The 16639-nt window shown below is 35.6% G+C and overlaps 2 protein-coding genes across 2 annotated transcripts; both read left to right on the top strand.

Annotated features, from left to right (window-relative positions):
* Positions 1-3912: 3912 nt before the first annotated feature.
* LOC111406458 (uncharacterized mitochondrial protein AtMg00810-like) lies at positions 3913-4940 on the top strand. Its single transcript, XM_023035881.1, has 2 exons — positions 3913-3984; positions 4089-4940. Exons 1-2 carry the CDS (start codon positions 3913-3915, stop codon positions 4938-4940), a joined length of 924 nt encoding a protein of 307 aa, XP_022891649.1.
* Positions 4941-9018: 4078 nt separating this feature from the next.
* LOC111406457 lies at positions 9019-10171 on the top strand. Its single transcript, XM_023035880.1, has 2 exons — positions 9019-9079; positions 9726-10171. The coding sequence occupies exons 1-2, from the start codon at positions 9019-9021 to the stop codon at positions 10169-10171; spliced, it is 507 nt and encodes a 168-aa protein (XP_022891648.1).
* The last annotated feature ends 6468 nt before the right edge of the window (positions 10172-16639 follow it).

Below are 16639 nucleotides of genomic sequence, written 5' to 3'. Positions count from 1 at the left end.
CTTTTTCTCCTACTACACAGAAAGTAGAGAAAAAAAAATACAGAAAATCAAGGAATAACAAAGCTATGGATTTCAGCAATGGTCCACAGACACACCACCATAAAGACACGCCAGTGGAACATGTACAGTACAACTAGCTACCGACATAGCCAAAATAATGTTGTAAAACACCAATCAAATAATAATAATAATAATAACAACACGGAGCAATAAAAGCTTCTCTCTTCTGTAGTAGGCCTAGCAAGGATGTAGTAACTACTATATATCCTTCATTTTTTAACTTTCAAAACTTTTTTTTGAAGTTGATAAAATGGAGGGTCGAGGTTCAAAAGTCTCTACCTTCTCCTTTCCTTCTTGAGTTGTGTTCATTTGATTGTGGATTGTTTTAGAATAGAATCGGTTTTCCTTTGTGCATGAAAGTGTATTTAAACAAATTAAAGTGCACATTTAAAAATAGGCTAGGGGACAGTCGATGTAATATTATCACCCAACCACTCCATATGCACAACCCCATGCACACAGCAGAAAAAATAGGCCTTACAGCATTAAGTGTTTACATCACTGACCTGATGAGCAACTTGCGTCAATCGTCGACTGTCCCATGATGACTCCGTTATCAAGCTAGACTTCTGCAGCTCCAGCACCAGAGGATCATTTTGTTTATTACCTATTTCCCTCTCCATAGTGTCGGTTTCTAGAGAAACATTTACGCCCAAAGATTGCCTATTCCACTTCCTTTGAAATGCGTACTTAATCATTCTTGTTAGAAAAATAAATATGCATTTAACCTATTTAATTTAGTTTCATGAATTTAGGAGTTTGAAATACATGCATTATTATTTAATATGTACCTAGTTAATTGTGGTTCATGTATGCATGTATTGTTAATTAATGTGTACCTAGTAAAGTGTGGTGCATGTAGTAGAATTAATTTAAGGGGATGAACTTATGTAATAGGAAGTCCTATAAATACCTATGTAATCTTGAGTTGAAGACAAGTCCACAATTAAATAGAAAATCATTTCCTCCTCTTAAGTTTACTTCTATTTCCTACAAAGTGGTATCAGAGCCACAATACTAGAAACAATGGCAAATACCAACATGGTCCCCTTCCAAGTTCCAAAACTGTCCAAAGAGAAATTTGATAATTGGTGCATCTGCATGAAGGCTCTACTTGATGCACATGATGCATGGGACATCGTGGACAATAGTTATGAGGCTCCCACCGATCTAGCTGCTCTCACTCAAGCACAAAGGGATCTTTTACAAAGCACTAAGAGGAAGGATCAAAAGGCTGTTTCTCTTATTCACCAAGTATTGGATGAGGCCACTTTTGAGAAGGTTTCTAATGCTACTACAGCAAATCAATTATGGGATATGCTTCAAGTTGCCTGCAAAGGAAAGGAGAAGGCAAAAAAAGTTCGCCTCCAAAATCTATGAGGTGAATTTGAAGCTATTCAAATGAAGGAATTCGAAAATATGTCGGATTATATTTCAAGAGTGGTGACCGTTGCAAACCAAATGAAGAGGCTTGATGAAGATGTGACTCACTTAAGGGTGATTGAGAAAATCCATAGATCGGTTAGTGAGAAATTGGATCACGTGGTGACTGCCATTGAAGAATCGAAGGACTTGGAAAATATGACAATTGAAGAATTAAGCGGATCATTGAAAGCATATGAAGAGAAGCTTAATAGAAGAAGGAAGGAGCAATTGGAGCATGTTTTACAATCAAAGCTCACATTGAAAGACAAGGAAGAAAAGGGAAATACAAGTTTGAAAGGACAAGGGCATGGACGAGGGTTTGGAAGAGATAACCATATTTCATTTCAACGTAGAGATGAAAATTATCAATCCAACTCAACAAGAGGACGTGTCAAAGGAGGAGCAAGACCTTATCAAAAGAGGTATGACAAGTCACAAGTTAAATGTTATACTTGTCATCAATTTGGACATTATTCATGGGAATGTAAAAGTGGTGATGGTGTGAAAGCTAACCTTTCTCATGAAGAAAATATAGAAAATAATGAAGAGATAAAGTCTCTTGATAGCTTGCAAGGACTTGCAGCAAGGAGACAAACATTCTTGGTTTCTTGATAGTGGAGCTAGTAATCACATGTGTGGGAACAAAGATTTGTTCATAGAGCTTGATGAGAAGGTTGGTGGCAATATCACATTTGGGGATTCCTCCAAAATTCCAGTAAGGGGAAAAGGTAAAATCTTAATACATATGAAAGATGGAAATCACCAATTTATTTCAAATGTCTATTATGCTTCAGATATGAAGAGTAATATTTTGAGTGTGGGTTAATTTATTGGAAAAAAGTTATGTTTCGTTCACAAAAGGTTGCAGTGTGTTTTTAAAGGATGATGCAGGAAATTTGATTGCTAAAGTACCTATGGTGAAAAATCGTTTGTTTGTGTTGTCCATATAAACTGATATGGCTAAGTGTTTGACGTCGTGTTATAAAGACTCATCATGGTTGTGGCATTTACGATTTGGGCACATAAATTTTGGAGGGCTCAAAACAATGGCTAGCAATGGAATGGTGAAAGGTTTGCCTCCAATACATCAGCCTAATCAGCTTTGTGAAGGGTGTCTTCTTGGTAAGCAGTCAAGAAAGGTCTTTCCAAATGAATCTCCATCAAGAGTTTCAAGGCAACTACAATTGATACACACTGATGTATGTGGGCCAATCACTCCATGTTCTTTTAGTAAGAACAAATATTTTCTTTTGTTTATTGATGATTTCAGTAGAAAAACATGGGTGTATTTTTTAAAAGAAAAATCGAAGGTGTTTAAGTTTTTTCAAAATTTTAAAGCTCTTGTAGAAAAAGAAAGTGGATTTAAAATCCAGGCTGTGAGATCAAATAGAGGAGGCGAATTCACTTCCAGAAATTTTCAAGACTTCTATGATGCCAATGAAATTCGTCGATTCCTAATCGCTCCAAGATCTCCACAGCAGAACAGTGTTGTTGAACGAAAGAATCGAACAATTCTCAATATGGCAAAGAGCATGATGAAGACAAAGAAAATGCCAAAAGAATTTTGGGCAGAAGTTGTCAATTGTGCTGTCTACTTGTTGAACTGATATGCCACAAAGGCTTTAGCCCACAAGACTCTACTTGAAGCATGGAATGGGAGAAAACCAGCAGTATCTCATTTGAAGGTATTTGGATGCGTTGCATATACCCATGTTCTTGATGAGAAGCGCTCGAAGCTTGATGACAAGAGTAAAAAATGTGTGTTCGTTGGCTATGATTCAAGAACAAAAGGCTACAAGCTCTATAATCCAAGTGATGGGAGGATGTTTATTAGTGGAGATGTGGATTTTGATGAGGAAGCAACATGAAATTGGCATGTTCAAGAAGATAACTATGACTTTCTTCCTTTCTTGGAGGAAGAAAATGACAATGAAGAAAGACATGAGACCACCACTCCTCCAACATCACCATCACGTGGTGAAATTGATGTCTCTGAAGGAAGTTCAAGTGAAAGGCCTTTGCATACAAGGATGTTTGATGATATATATCGAGAAATCGAGAGAATTGATGATATTACTTTCTTCTATCTGTTTGCAAATATTGAGCCCATATGTTTTAATGAAACTGCTGAGGATAAAAAATGGAGAAAAGTCATGAATGAAGAAATCAGAGCAATTGAGAAAAACAATACTTGGGAATTAACAACTCTTCCCAGGGGACATGCTGCCATCGGAGTTAAATGAGTGTACAAAAATAAGAAAAATTCAAAAGGAGAGGTGGAAAGATACAAAGCAAGACTCGTGGTGAAAGGATACAAACAGTGTCAAGGCATCGATTATGAAGAAGTTTTCACTCCAGTAGCTCGGTTAGAGACCATATGACTGATAATTTCTTTGGCTGCTTAAAACAAGTGGAAGATTTTTCCAAATGGATGTCAAGTCAGATTTTCTCAATGGCTATCTTGAAGAGGAGGTCTATGTGCAACAACCCCCCGGCTTTGTAGGAAAAGAAATGAGGACAAAGTGTTGAAATCAAATAAAGCTCTTAACGGCCTAAAACAAGCACCAAGAGCTTGGAATTGTAGAATTGATAAATATTTTCAGGAGAATGGCTTTACCAAGTGTCCTTATGAGCATGTTCTCTACATTAAGGTGAATGCCAATGAAGTTCTGATTGTTTGTCTGTATGTCGATGATCTAATTTTTACAAGCAACAATCCAAAGACGTTTGAAGAATTCAAGAGAAAAATGTGCTGTGAATTTGAGATGACAGATTTAGGACTTATGTCCTATTATCTTGGGATAGAAGTGAAGCAGACGGAGGAAGGCATTTTCATCGTACAAGAAAATTGTGCAAAAGAAGTTCTACAGAAATTCAACATGAGTAATTGTAATCCAGTTAACACTCCAGTAGAATGCAACATCAAACTTTCTAGATATGATGATGGTGCAAAGGTGGATCCAACCTTGTTCCGAAGCTTAGTTGGAAGCCTGAGATATTTAACTTGTACAAGGTCGGATATATTATTTGGAGTAGGACTGGTTAGTCGTTATATGGAAGCTCCAGGGACAACACATTTGAAAGCTGCGAAGAGAATTTTACTTTTCATCAAAAGTACTCTTGATTTCGGATTACATTATTATGCCTCTAATGTTTTCAGATTTAGAGGTTTCATTGATAGTGATTGGCGTGACGACACTGATGATCGAAAGAGTACCAGTGGATTTGTATTTTACATGGGTAACACGGCTTTTACTTGGAGCTCAAAGAAGCAACCAATTGTTATTCTGTCAACTTGTGAAGCTAACTATGTTGCTGTCAGTTCTTGTTTTACACAAGCAGTTTGGCTAAGGTATTTGCTGAGTGAGCTTCATTTTGCACAAAAAGAGCCTACTGAAATAAACGTGGATGACAAATCAGCCATTGCTTTTAGCAAAGAATCCGTTGTTTCATGAACGTAGCAAGCATATAGATGCCAAATATCACTTTGTGCATGAATGCATTGCAAACAAGGTAGTGGAGATTAATTTTGTGAAGTCTCAAGAACAAATTGGAGATATTCTCACCAAAGCTCTCAAGTTCAATAATTTCAAGGAATTAAAAAGTTTGCTTGGAGTATGCAAAATTCATGTTTGGGGGAGGGGGTGTTAGAAAAATAAACATGCATTTAACCTATTTAATTTAGTTTCATGAATTTAGGAGTTTGAAATACATGTATTATTATTTAATATGTACCTAGTTAAATGTGGTTCATGAATGCATGTATTGTTAATTAATGTGTACCTACTAAAGTGTGGTGCATGTAGTAGAATTAATTTGAGGGGATGAACTTATGTGATAGGAAGTCATAAAAATACTTATATAATCTTGAGTTGAAGACAAGTCCACAATTGAATAGAAAATCATTTCCTCCTCTTAAGTACACTTCTATTTCCTACAATTCTTTCCCCTTTAGATTGCATAGGCACCCCATTAATTGTATCAGATTATTAGCACTCTAATTTTGTTAATGGCATGTCAACTTTTTCGTTATCCATTTTACTATCTGGGGACAATGAACTCTTTACAGTTCCAGTTTCCTATTTGATCGGAATTATGTGTTTCATCAACCCTTCATCTGTGCAAGTTGCGCTATGAGCAATTGAGTACCATCAGATTGTGCAAGATCCAATTTTCTTTTAAAAGATAATGTTAAATCCATTTTGAGAGGATTCTCATGATAAGAGTGTAAAATATGATATTTCTCCCTTTTAATTGTCGTATTCATATGCTATTTAACGTTAAATTACACTCATTACTCTTATATTTTGATCTAGGTCGCAATTTGATGGGAAATGTGAAATTTGGAATAAATGAGTAAAAAGGGCTAAAGTGGAAGAAAGTGAAAGTTCAAGGACCAAGTTGCAAATAATCTATAATGAGATGGGCGATGGAATGATGATTCAAGAAATTTAGGAGTCAATTGGGTGTAATTAGAAGTCAAAGGAAGTAAAATATGATCATAACATCTTCATAAATCAATTCCCAATCAAAAAAGTTACGCACCAGTTTTCAGCCTCATATTGGGATTCCTTTTTGGCATGAAGATGATTGAATTGGAAGATAATTTCTGAAATAAAGTTGTAGCCCTTTGTGTTAGCTTTCCAATGCAACTTGAATCACCTCAATCGGACATTGGCAGAGAAAGTTATGATCAAAATACTGAAAACTATCCGACTGAGGAAATGGTGACAACCATGCGGTCACATGGATGCCTTCCGAGAACTTTGGGGCCATTTTGGTTGAACTATGCGGTCGCATGGCTTATAAGCATGCAGCCGCATGGGTATTTTTCGAGGGTGAAATCCCAGATTCCTATTTTAACGCGGACACTTATGGAAACTTGTTTGGCACACGTTTTTAAGCCCTAATCTTGACCCAGAACGCCATTCTTCCTCTCCACATCAATTTTCTCTCATCTTGGGTCAAGAAACTCCATGGAAGGCTAGAAATCCTTGGTGAAGTAAGGGAAGAACTCGATTGGTATCGATTATTTCAACGTTTCTCATGCTTGTAATATGATTTCCATTGCTAAACAATTCAAGATTTGGATTTCTTATTCTTATAAATATGTTTTGAGATTGGTTTAATATATACTAGATTTTCATGGATTTAATCATGTTCTTTTCATCGAATAATTAAAGCATGTATTGAATTTCAATTTCAAGCACTGTTGTGAGATTGATTTAACTTTTACTATATTTCGCATAGATTTAATCATGTTTTATCTATCGTGAAATTAACCTAATTGTTAAATTTCAATTTGAATTTCAATTATCTATTGGTGTGATTATCTACGATTTTATGCTTGATGTATAAGGTGGATTTAGAATCCGATTTCAATAGATAAAGTGGGTATATGTTATAGGAAATCCATGTAATGTCCCAAAATTTTGTAAATTAGTATTTGATTTTTTTTTTGTATACTATATTTTAATGTTCTGAAAGTTTTGGGACTAAATTATATATAAAGTAAATTTCGATTTTATTTGGCTTAAAATGTACATACTATTGGAGCGATAATAAGTATATGAATATTGGACTCGTTGGATAGGTCGTAATTAATCATGCATGTTAGGCTCGAGAAAAAGTTAATTTGGATTAGTGGAGTCCAAATTATCGTGGTCGAAAGATAGAGCTTTACAATTATATTTTAATTGATTATTTAATGAATTTAATTTCTCTCAAGTCATGTGAAAGGGAGGAAGAATCTTGGGTAGGTTAGGATTGAATATATATATATATATATATATAAGAAGAGGAAGAGAGAGAGAGAGAGAGAGAGAGAGAGAGAGAGAGAGAAACTTTATTTATTCTAATTTCAATTTGTTGGCCACGTGTGATAGATGTATTGCTTGTTTAGTGATAAAGTTGGTTGACTTGATCAATTATTTTATATATATATATATATATATATATATAGAGAGAGAGAGAGAGAGAGAGAGAGAGAGAGAGAAACTTTATTTATTCTAGTTTCAATTTGTTGGCCACGTGTTGTAGAGGTATTGTTTGTTTGGTGATAAAGTTGGTTGATAAGATTTGATCAATTATTTTATTTCAAAAAGTTTGTTTCCTAAATTTATCCATACTCCTATCCTACTACTACACGTATCCTCAACTACACACCCACTTTGTTAAATTAGATCATGTGGGATATATTTATAGATGTGTATCAAAAGAAGACATATGTATAAGCACACGGTTGTAGAGAAAGAAGAGTGTTGAAATCAGGTAAATTACAGACTCCATATTTATGCAGTGTAAAAGGAATATTACTTTATACCTTAAAAAAAGGGTTTATAGATACTTATACCTGTGGTATTGGAATGTAAAATTGGAAGTCAATTTCAAACAATATAAATTCTTGAAGCAGCGAGAAGGATTTTTGGAGCGTGACTTCTTGGGTTTTGCATCCAAAAATTTTAACGATCTAATAAGGTAGGATATGAGGTGCAGTGTTTTTATGTCCCATTTAAATATTTTTTTCACGCTAATGAATTTTATACTCATGAAAGTTGAAGTTATGATATGATATGTTATGATGTGAATATAATGGCCATTCCGGTACAACAATATGATATGAGCTCTTACCGAATTTTAAAGATATGAGACAGTATGATTTTTTTTATGCATGTTTTAAAATTTTTATACAGGATCGCACTATAAATTTTTATATCCTACTAAGTATTTCCATGTACTCATCATTTTTCATACTCCTCGCAGATTAGAACGGGTCATTAGTTGGCGAGCGATGCGGTGGAGTTGTAATGCCAGAAATCATGGAATTCAAGATAAATAAATTTTGAGTAACATGATTAGAAAGTTCTATTTATTTATTTTTCTTTGCGTTATTTCAGTTTTATCATGTTAAATCTGAAATTTAATATTTGAATCATGGTTCAATTAATTATGTTTTCCAAAGATTATTTGACATAATTTATTTAATTATGAAATAAATGTTTTAGTAACGATTCTAAATTTTTAAATTTTGGGTCGTTACAATTTGGCATCAAAGCATAAGTTTAAATTCCTGTAGACCCACATGTATTCTCATAATTTGGTTTTAAAAAAAAAATTAAAATGATTTCTGGATTCACGTGAACTGTTCACGTGAACAGTGTAAAAAAAATAATATATATATATATAAATAATAATAATAATAATGAAAATAAATAAGTAAATGAAATAAAATAAAATAAATTTTGGAAATTATTTTAAATGAAAAATACATATAAATATGTATATGTATGTAAGTATGTGTTCTAAATGCCGCGTGTAATGAATATTTAATTGTTAGTTGTTTAATTGAGTAATGTTTTAATAAAAAAAAAAAAAAATTGTGACCAAATAGGAATGTAGAGTGAGAGCAAAAGATGTTAATGCCTCAAAAGATAAAATAGGATTAAATGACATGTTTATAATTTTTAATTTTCTAGCAATGAAATTAATTATTACTGATTTTCAATCACCGTCTTATTTGGATTCTAACATGCTATGTCACCCGAACTAAATGATGAAATTGCAACTACAGAAAGTTTTAAAGATTCCTTGATTAGTGATATTTCAAATAACTTTTCCAAAAATCCCAAATGATTTCCTTTTTTTTTTTTGTCAACATAGGCAAGGTTTCAAAAGTTTAGTCGGTTTTAATTAATCCATTAATAGACATGATATAAGAAGACTATTAGGTAGATGTAATTATTTGAATTAAGTCAATAATGCATCATTAAACTTGTAACCGGCCCAACTTTCCTTTTTAAGAATTAAAGAATTCAAGCTTAAAAATTAATTATTATGATAATAAGAAAAGTTTAGTCAAACTTATTGCATTTGCTAGTATATATATAAACATTGAATTTTACACATTTTAAATGTTACGTGTAATAAAATGTTTAATTGTTTCATTGTGCAATTTGTTAAATGTTAATATTTTTATGAAAATTTATGAATTTAACAATAATGATAATTTAAAGTAATTAAATATATGAATGATCTTTGGCACTCAACGACCACCAATCAACCACTCTCCAATGACTCTAAGGTACTTAGACATTTTGCATAATTTAAATATTTTAAATTGCATATCTTTAAATTTTTAAGATTATTTTTTCGTTAAATTTATGATATGCATATGATAAAATAAGTATAACTTGTTAGACTTAGTACTAGAATGTGACTGGTAACTTCAAATTAAATTTTAGGAAATGGCATCACCTACTCACGGGTGGTACAAGAACTTAGCAGACAAAGCCAAGCACCGCCACAACAGAATGCACCGCCACAACAAAATGCACCTCCATTTGTCCTGGGAGCTGTCTCAATGGTTAAGCAGTTTCGTAGGTACAAGCTTCCGACTTTCGATGGTGGTTCTGACCCACTGGCTGTTGAGGAGTGGATTAGAGGTCTGGAGCGCATCTTCCGACACATCGCTTGTACGGATGCACAGAAAGTGCTATGCGCAGAATTTTTGTTTGTTGGAGTAGCTAGTCACTGGTGGGAATCTATCTTACGCACTAGGACAGAAGAGCAGCAATGTAATTTGACTTGGGAGCAGTTTAAGGATGAAGTAATGGCAAAATATTTCCCACAGGCTTTGAGAGACTTCAAGGAATCAGAGTTTCTGCAGCTCAGGCAAGGAGACATGTAGCTTACTGATTACGAAAGGCAATTTGAGCAGCTCTCAAGATATGCCCCGCATTTTGTGGATACTGAAGTTAAGAAGATTAGGAGGTTTGAAAATGGACTGCGCCTAGAGATCGGAATGATCATTATGTCCCATCGTTTTACATCATATCGTGAGATGTTGGAGAGAGCCCATGCTATTTCATATCAAAGGACAACATTTGGACAGTATGCCCAGCAGAGCAGGGAGTCGTTGGGAAAAAGAAAGTGGAGTGATTAGAACAAGAATAGACGTAACTGGCAAAATAAAAGGCCAAGCACAGAAATTCGTATTGGTGGGACGAGTGGGAGTATTACACCCTGTCCTAAGTGTAATAAACTCCACAGGGGTGAATGTTTACTTGGGAAGAACATGTGTTTCCGGTGTGGTAAGCCCAGACCCATTGCTCTAAACTACACAGAGCCTCCAAAGAAGAAGGACGATGATCAAGACAATAATAAGAAAGCAAAGGCTCGAGTTTTTGCACTGAATTAGCATGAGGCCGAGCAGGATCCGAATGTAATAGCAGGTATTTTAATATTAATATTTTCAACATACATGCTTATGTTCTTTTACCTAGGACCATACATTGTTTTATCTATGTCATTTGGTTGTTAGTCTAACATTATAATTACAAAAACATGTATTCTGTTATTATCTGATGTACTTGCTTATGTATTTTTTAATTCAGGGGCAACCAATTCTTTTATCTCTGCATCATTCGCCGCTAGGTCAAACTTTGCATGTATGAAAACGAATTGTGAATTAGAGGTTAGCATTCCTTTAGGAAGAACTCTTTGTACAAATCAGATGACTAAGGCTATAAAGTTAGAGATTGATGGGAAAATATTACAAGCAGACTTATACCTTTTGGAGATGAAAGATTTTGACGTTATCTTGGGAATGGATTGGTTAGGGCTTAATCACGCGACCATTCGATGTCACGAGAAAGAAGTATTGTTTCACATACCGGGAGAGGAAGAATTTCGTTTCTTCGGAGCAAAGTTCAAGTCTTTGCCTCGTCTTGTATCGGCTATTCAAGCGGAAAAGACGTTGAAAAAGGAGTCATCTCAAGGATTTCTAGTTAATGTCACCAGTCCCCAACATCCAGAAATGGCTGTTAATGGTATTAACATTGTGCGAGATTTTGCATATATATTTCCAGAAGATTTACCAGGCATTCCACACGATAGGCAAGTGGAATTTACAATTGATTTAGTTCCCGGAGCAGCACCAGTATCCAAGGCCCCATACCGAATAGCACCTAAAGAACTTCAAGAATTGAAGTTGCAATTAGAGGAGTTGTTGGAGAAAGGTTTCATTCGACCAAGTGTATCTCCTTAGGGAGCTCCTGTACTTTTTGTGAAGAAGAAGGATGAAAGTATGAGGATGTGCATTGACTACCAGGAATTAAACCATTTAACCATAAAGAATAAGTACTCGCTGCCAAGAATAGAAGATTTTTTCGACCAGTTAAAGGGTGCTACAGTGTTTTCAAAGATCGACTTGAGGTCAGGGTGTCATCAACTAAAAATCAGGGCAAGCGATATACCAAAAACTGCTTTCAGGACTCATTATGGACACTATGAATTCACTGTCATGCCTTTTGGTTTGACCAATGCTCCAGCTGTATTTATGGATCTCATGAAAAGAGCATTTCATCAATACTTAGACCAATTCGTCATAGTATTTATTGATGACATACTCGTGTACTCCAAAGACAAGAAATAGCATGAGGAACAACTCCAAGTAGTACTTGAAACCTTGAAGAATGAGAAATTATATGCCAAATTCAAGAAGTGTGAATTTTAGCTTGATCGTGTAGGTTTCCTTGGTCATGTGGTCACCGCCCAAGGAATCGAAGTAGATCCTACAAAAGTAGAAGCATTAACAAATTGGACAAGGCTGAGCAGTGTGGGTGAAGTTCGCAGTTTCTTGGGATTGGCTTGTTATTATAGAAGATTCATTGAAGGCTTCTCAAAAATAGCAGGGCCAATGACTCAGCTGACAGGAAAGGGGGTGAAGTTTCAGTGGATAGAAAAATGTGAGAAATGTTTTCAAGAACTCAAGCAGAGACTAGTTTCAGCTCCTGTATTGACGATACCAGATGGCTCTGATGGATTTGTGATTTACAGTGATGCCTCCAAACGGGGTTTAGGCTGTGTACTGATGCAACATGGAAAAGTGGTTGCTTACGCCTCGAGACAGTTGAAGCAGTACGAACAAAAATATCCAACACACGACTTGGAGCTTGCAGCAGTAGTTCACGCCTTAAAGATATGGCATCATTATCTCTATGGTGGGAAGTGTGAAATTTATACAAACCACAAGAGTCTTAAATACTTTTTCACACAGAAGGAACTGAATATGAGGCAGAGGAGATGGTTGGAGTTAGTGAAAGATTATGACTGCACAATTCATTACCATCCGGGTAAGGTTAATGTAGTTGCAGATGCCTTAAGCAGAAAGACGGGAAGGCAGTTAGCAGTTTTAACTACGGTGCAGGAACACTTGATAAGGGACTTTGAGAAACTAAGATTGGAAGTTATCACACCGCCAACTCAGACGACAGCAAGAATAAGAGCATTTATGATTCAACCCACTCTTCGGGATCGAATTAAAGAAGCACAGGATAAGGATCTGTTTTTACAGAAGATTAAAGCTGAGATTGGTACAAACGAGCGTATAGAATTCAAGGTATCTGCAGATAAAGTATTGACTTTTAAAGGAAGGTTGTGTGTCCCTAAAGATGAAAGTATAAGAAATGAGATATTGGAAGAGGCTCACTCTACCCCGTATTCGGCACATCCTGGTGGTACGAAAATGTATCGAGATCTTCGAGATACATTTTGGTGGAGAAACATGAAGAGAGGAATTGGTCTATTCGTTGAAAAATGTATTATCTGTCAACAGGTCAAGGCAGAACATCAAAGGCCATCAGGGCTACTGAAACCGTTGGATATTCCAGAATGGAAGTGGGAACACATAACGATGGACTTTGTGGTAGGCCTCCCGAGGTCAGCATAGGTCACAATGCTATTTGGGTAGTGGTGGATCGTCTAACAAAGTCAGCCCATTTTCTACCCATCAAAGTAAACTTCAACATGGAACAGCTCGCACGGTTATACATCAAAGAGATAGTCAGATTGCATGGAATTCCAGTCACCATTGTTTCAGATAGAGACCCAAGGTTCACATCTAAATTTTGAAAAAGTTTGCAGACAGCCATGGGGACGAAACTGAAGTTTAGCACTGCTTATCATCCTCAGACGGATGGACAATCAAAAAGAACTATTCAAACTTTGGAAGATATGTTGAGAGCATGTGTTCTGGATCTTGGTGGTAGTTGGGAAACACACCTACCTTTAGTAGAGTTTGCTTACAACAATAGTTTTCAAAGCACTATAGGTATGGCCCCATATGAAGCTCTTTATGGTAGAAAGTGCATATTCTCTATCCATTGGGACGAGGTCACAGAGAACAGAATTTTGGGTCCTGAAATCATTGAACGAACAGTTGAGGCGGTTGATAAAATCAGAACAAGAATAAAGGCAGCACAAGACCGTCAGAAAAGTTATGCTGACAGTAGAAGAAAGAATTTAGAATTTCAAGTGGGTGACAAGGTTTTTCTAAAGGTAGCACCAATGAAGGGTGTATTGAGATTTGGAAAGAAATGGAAGTTGAGACCACGTTTTATTGGATCTTTCGAGATTCTTGAAAGGATTGGTGTTGTAGCTTGCCGACTTGCCTTACCACCTGAACTTGCAGCAGTGCATAATGTATTCTGTGTTTCGATGCTCAGAAAATATGTTCATGATCCCAATCATGTGGTAAGTTACCAAACTTTTGAGGTACAAAAAGATCTATCATATGAAGAAATCCCAACGATGATTCTGGAAAGAAAAGTACACCAACTCAGAAACAGAGAAGTTCCCCTGATCAAAGTACAATGGCAAAATCATGGACGAGAAGAGTCAACATGGGAGAAGGAAGAAGAGCTTAGAACTAAGTATCCAGAGCTCTTCGATTGGCTAAGGTAAATTTTTGAGGACGAAAATATTTTAAGGAGGGGAGATTGTAATGTCTCAAGATTTCGTAGATTAGAATTTGATTTTTTTTTTGTATACTATATTTTAATGTTTTGAAAGTTTTGGGACTAAATTATATATAAAGTAAATTTCGATTTTATTTGACTTAAAATGTACATACTATTGGAGCGATAATAAGTATATGAATATTGGGCTCGTTGGATAGGTCGTAATTAATCATGCATGTTAGGCTCGAGAAAAAATTAATTTGAATTAGTGGAGCCCAAATCATCGAGGTCGAAAGATATAGCTTTACAATTATATATATATATATATATATAAGAAGAGAGAGAGAGAGAGAGAGAGAGAGAGAGAGAGAGAGAGAGAGAGAATGTATTTTTATTCTAGTTTCAATTTGTTGGCCACGTGTGGGAGAGGTATTGCTTGTTCAGTGATAAAGTTGGTTGACAAGATTTGATCAATTATTTTATTTCAAGAAGTTTGTTTCCTAAATTTACCCATACTCCTATCCTACTACTACACGTATCCTCAACTACACACCCACTTTGTTAGACTAGATCATGTGGTATATATTTATAGATGTATATCAAAAGAAGACATATGTATAAGCACACAGTTGTAGAGAAAGAAGAGTGTTGAAATTAGGTAAATTACAGACTCCATATTTATGCAGTATAAAAGGAATATTACTTTATACCTTAAAAAAAAGGGTTTATAGATACTTATACCTGTGGTATTGGAATTTAAAATCGGAAGTCAATTTCAAACAATATAAATTCTTGAAGCAGCGAGAAGGATTTTTGGAGCGTGATTTCTTGAGTTTTGTCATCCAAAAATTTTAACGATCTAATAAGGTAGGATATGATGTGCAGTATTTTTATGTCCCATTTAAATATTTTTTTCACGCTGATGAATTTTATACTCATGAAAGTTGAAGTTATGATATGATATGTTATGATGTGAATGATATGGCCATTCCGGTACAACAATATGATATGAGCTCTTACCGGATTTTAAAGATATGAGACGGTATCTCCATCTCACACGCACATCTACATCGTCATGCATCATATTTTCACCTAATATGCCACGTATGAACCTTAAAAAGAGAATGATCCAACTTCTTCCCACCTTTCACGGTCTTGAAAATGAAAATCCATACGTGCATATTAGAGAATTTGAAGAGGTAATTACGAGTTTTCACAATCAATGTGGTACAGTGGATGCAAAGAGACTTAAATTTTTTCATTTCTCTCTTAAAGAAAGAGCAAAAAGCTAGCTATATTTATTGAGACCACGCTCGATTGGGACTTGGGCTGAAATGACTCAAGCAATCTTTGACAAGTACTTTCCCTACCATAAAACAACCACAATGAAAAAGTAAATATCTTCTTTTACTCAAAAGGAGAGTAAAACTTTATATCAAGCATGGGAAAGATACAAAGAATTACAAGCCCTCTGCCCCACCATGGTTATGAAAGTTGGGGCATTGTAAGTTATTTCTATGATGGATTATTACCTAGGGAACGTCAATTTGTTGAAATAATGTGTAATGGGAAATTTTTGCAAAAAGATCCGGATGAGGCCATAGACTACCTAGATGACTTAGCTGAAAAAGCCCATACCTAGACTGGACCTAGTGCCACGAGAGTACTAATAGGTCACGACCCACTGAAAACCTGAATAGCACTGATATTTATCATCTTAGAGAGGATGATGACCTTAGAGCCAAGGTAGATGCCCTCACTAAAGAACTCAAAATCTTACTTGCTAGGGATTCAAAGCCTACACAGAATGCATCCTATGTTGAATCTTTAGGACTGAATTTTGTTTGTGGTGGAACTGATCATCCAGCACAAGAGTGCGTTCCTTACGCTGAGATGAGGGGAGTTTATGAGAAGCATTGCAATGCCTTAGGCACATACCAAAAGCCTTATTCTCTCTTTTCTGAAACATACAATTCGGAGTGGCAGAATCACCCCAATCTCAACTAGAAATCTGAAGGCCAGCCAAATAAAGCTCACACTGTACCTTCATATCAGCCTACGTCCTCTAGGAACTCTTTAGAAGACACTCTACATGCATTTATAAAGGCACATAGTAAGACTAACCAAAAGTTTAATGCTATGATCATCCAAATTGTTGAAGAAAACAAGGAAATAAAATCTCATATGTCCAAACTAACTAATGCGTTAGCTGTAGGAAAGACGGCCCAGGGCAAGCTCAATCGAACCGTAGGAGGCAACACGTGGCACAAACTTCAGGATCAGGAGAGACCAACTTAAAGGAAGTGAATGCCATAACCACTAGATTTGGAAAAGTCATAGAACCAATCCCCAAACATAGGGAAAGTGAGAAGGATCCCAGTAGCATGGAAGAGAGCACCCCTAGTGAGGAGGTAGTG

Source organism: Olea europaea, chromosome 12 (genome assembly GCF_002742605.1).
Source record: "Olea europaea var. sylvestris chromosome 12, O_europaea_v1, whole genome shotgun sequence".
NCBI lineage: Eukaryota > Viridiplantae > Streptophyta > Magnoliopsida > Lamiales > Oleaceae > Olea > Olea europaea.
The sequence above is the reverse complement of the archived record's forward strand: the minus strand, read 5'-3'. Positions and strand labels throughout refer to the sequence as shown.

Bases quoted from the DNA above. Each gene is read 5' to 3' on its own strand.
- LOC111406458 (XM_023035881.1), top strand. From the start codon at position 3,913: ATGGATGTCAAGTCAGATTTTCTCAATGGCTATCTTGAAGAGGAGGTC. The intron at 3,985-4,088 runs GTAGGAAAAGAA...AAATATTTTCAG, and splicing joins TGCAACAACCCCCCGGCTTT to GAGAATGGCTTTACCAAGTG.
- LOC111406457 (XM_023035880.1), top strand. From the start codon at position 9,019: ATGTCACCCGAACTAAATGATGAAATTGCAACTACAGAAAGTTTTAAA. The intron at 9,080-9,725 runs GTGATATTTCAA...ATTAAATTTTAG, and splicing joins TTTTAAAGATTCCTTGATTA to GAAATGGCATCACCTACTCA.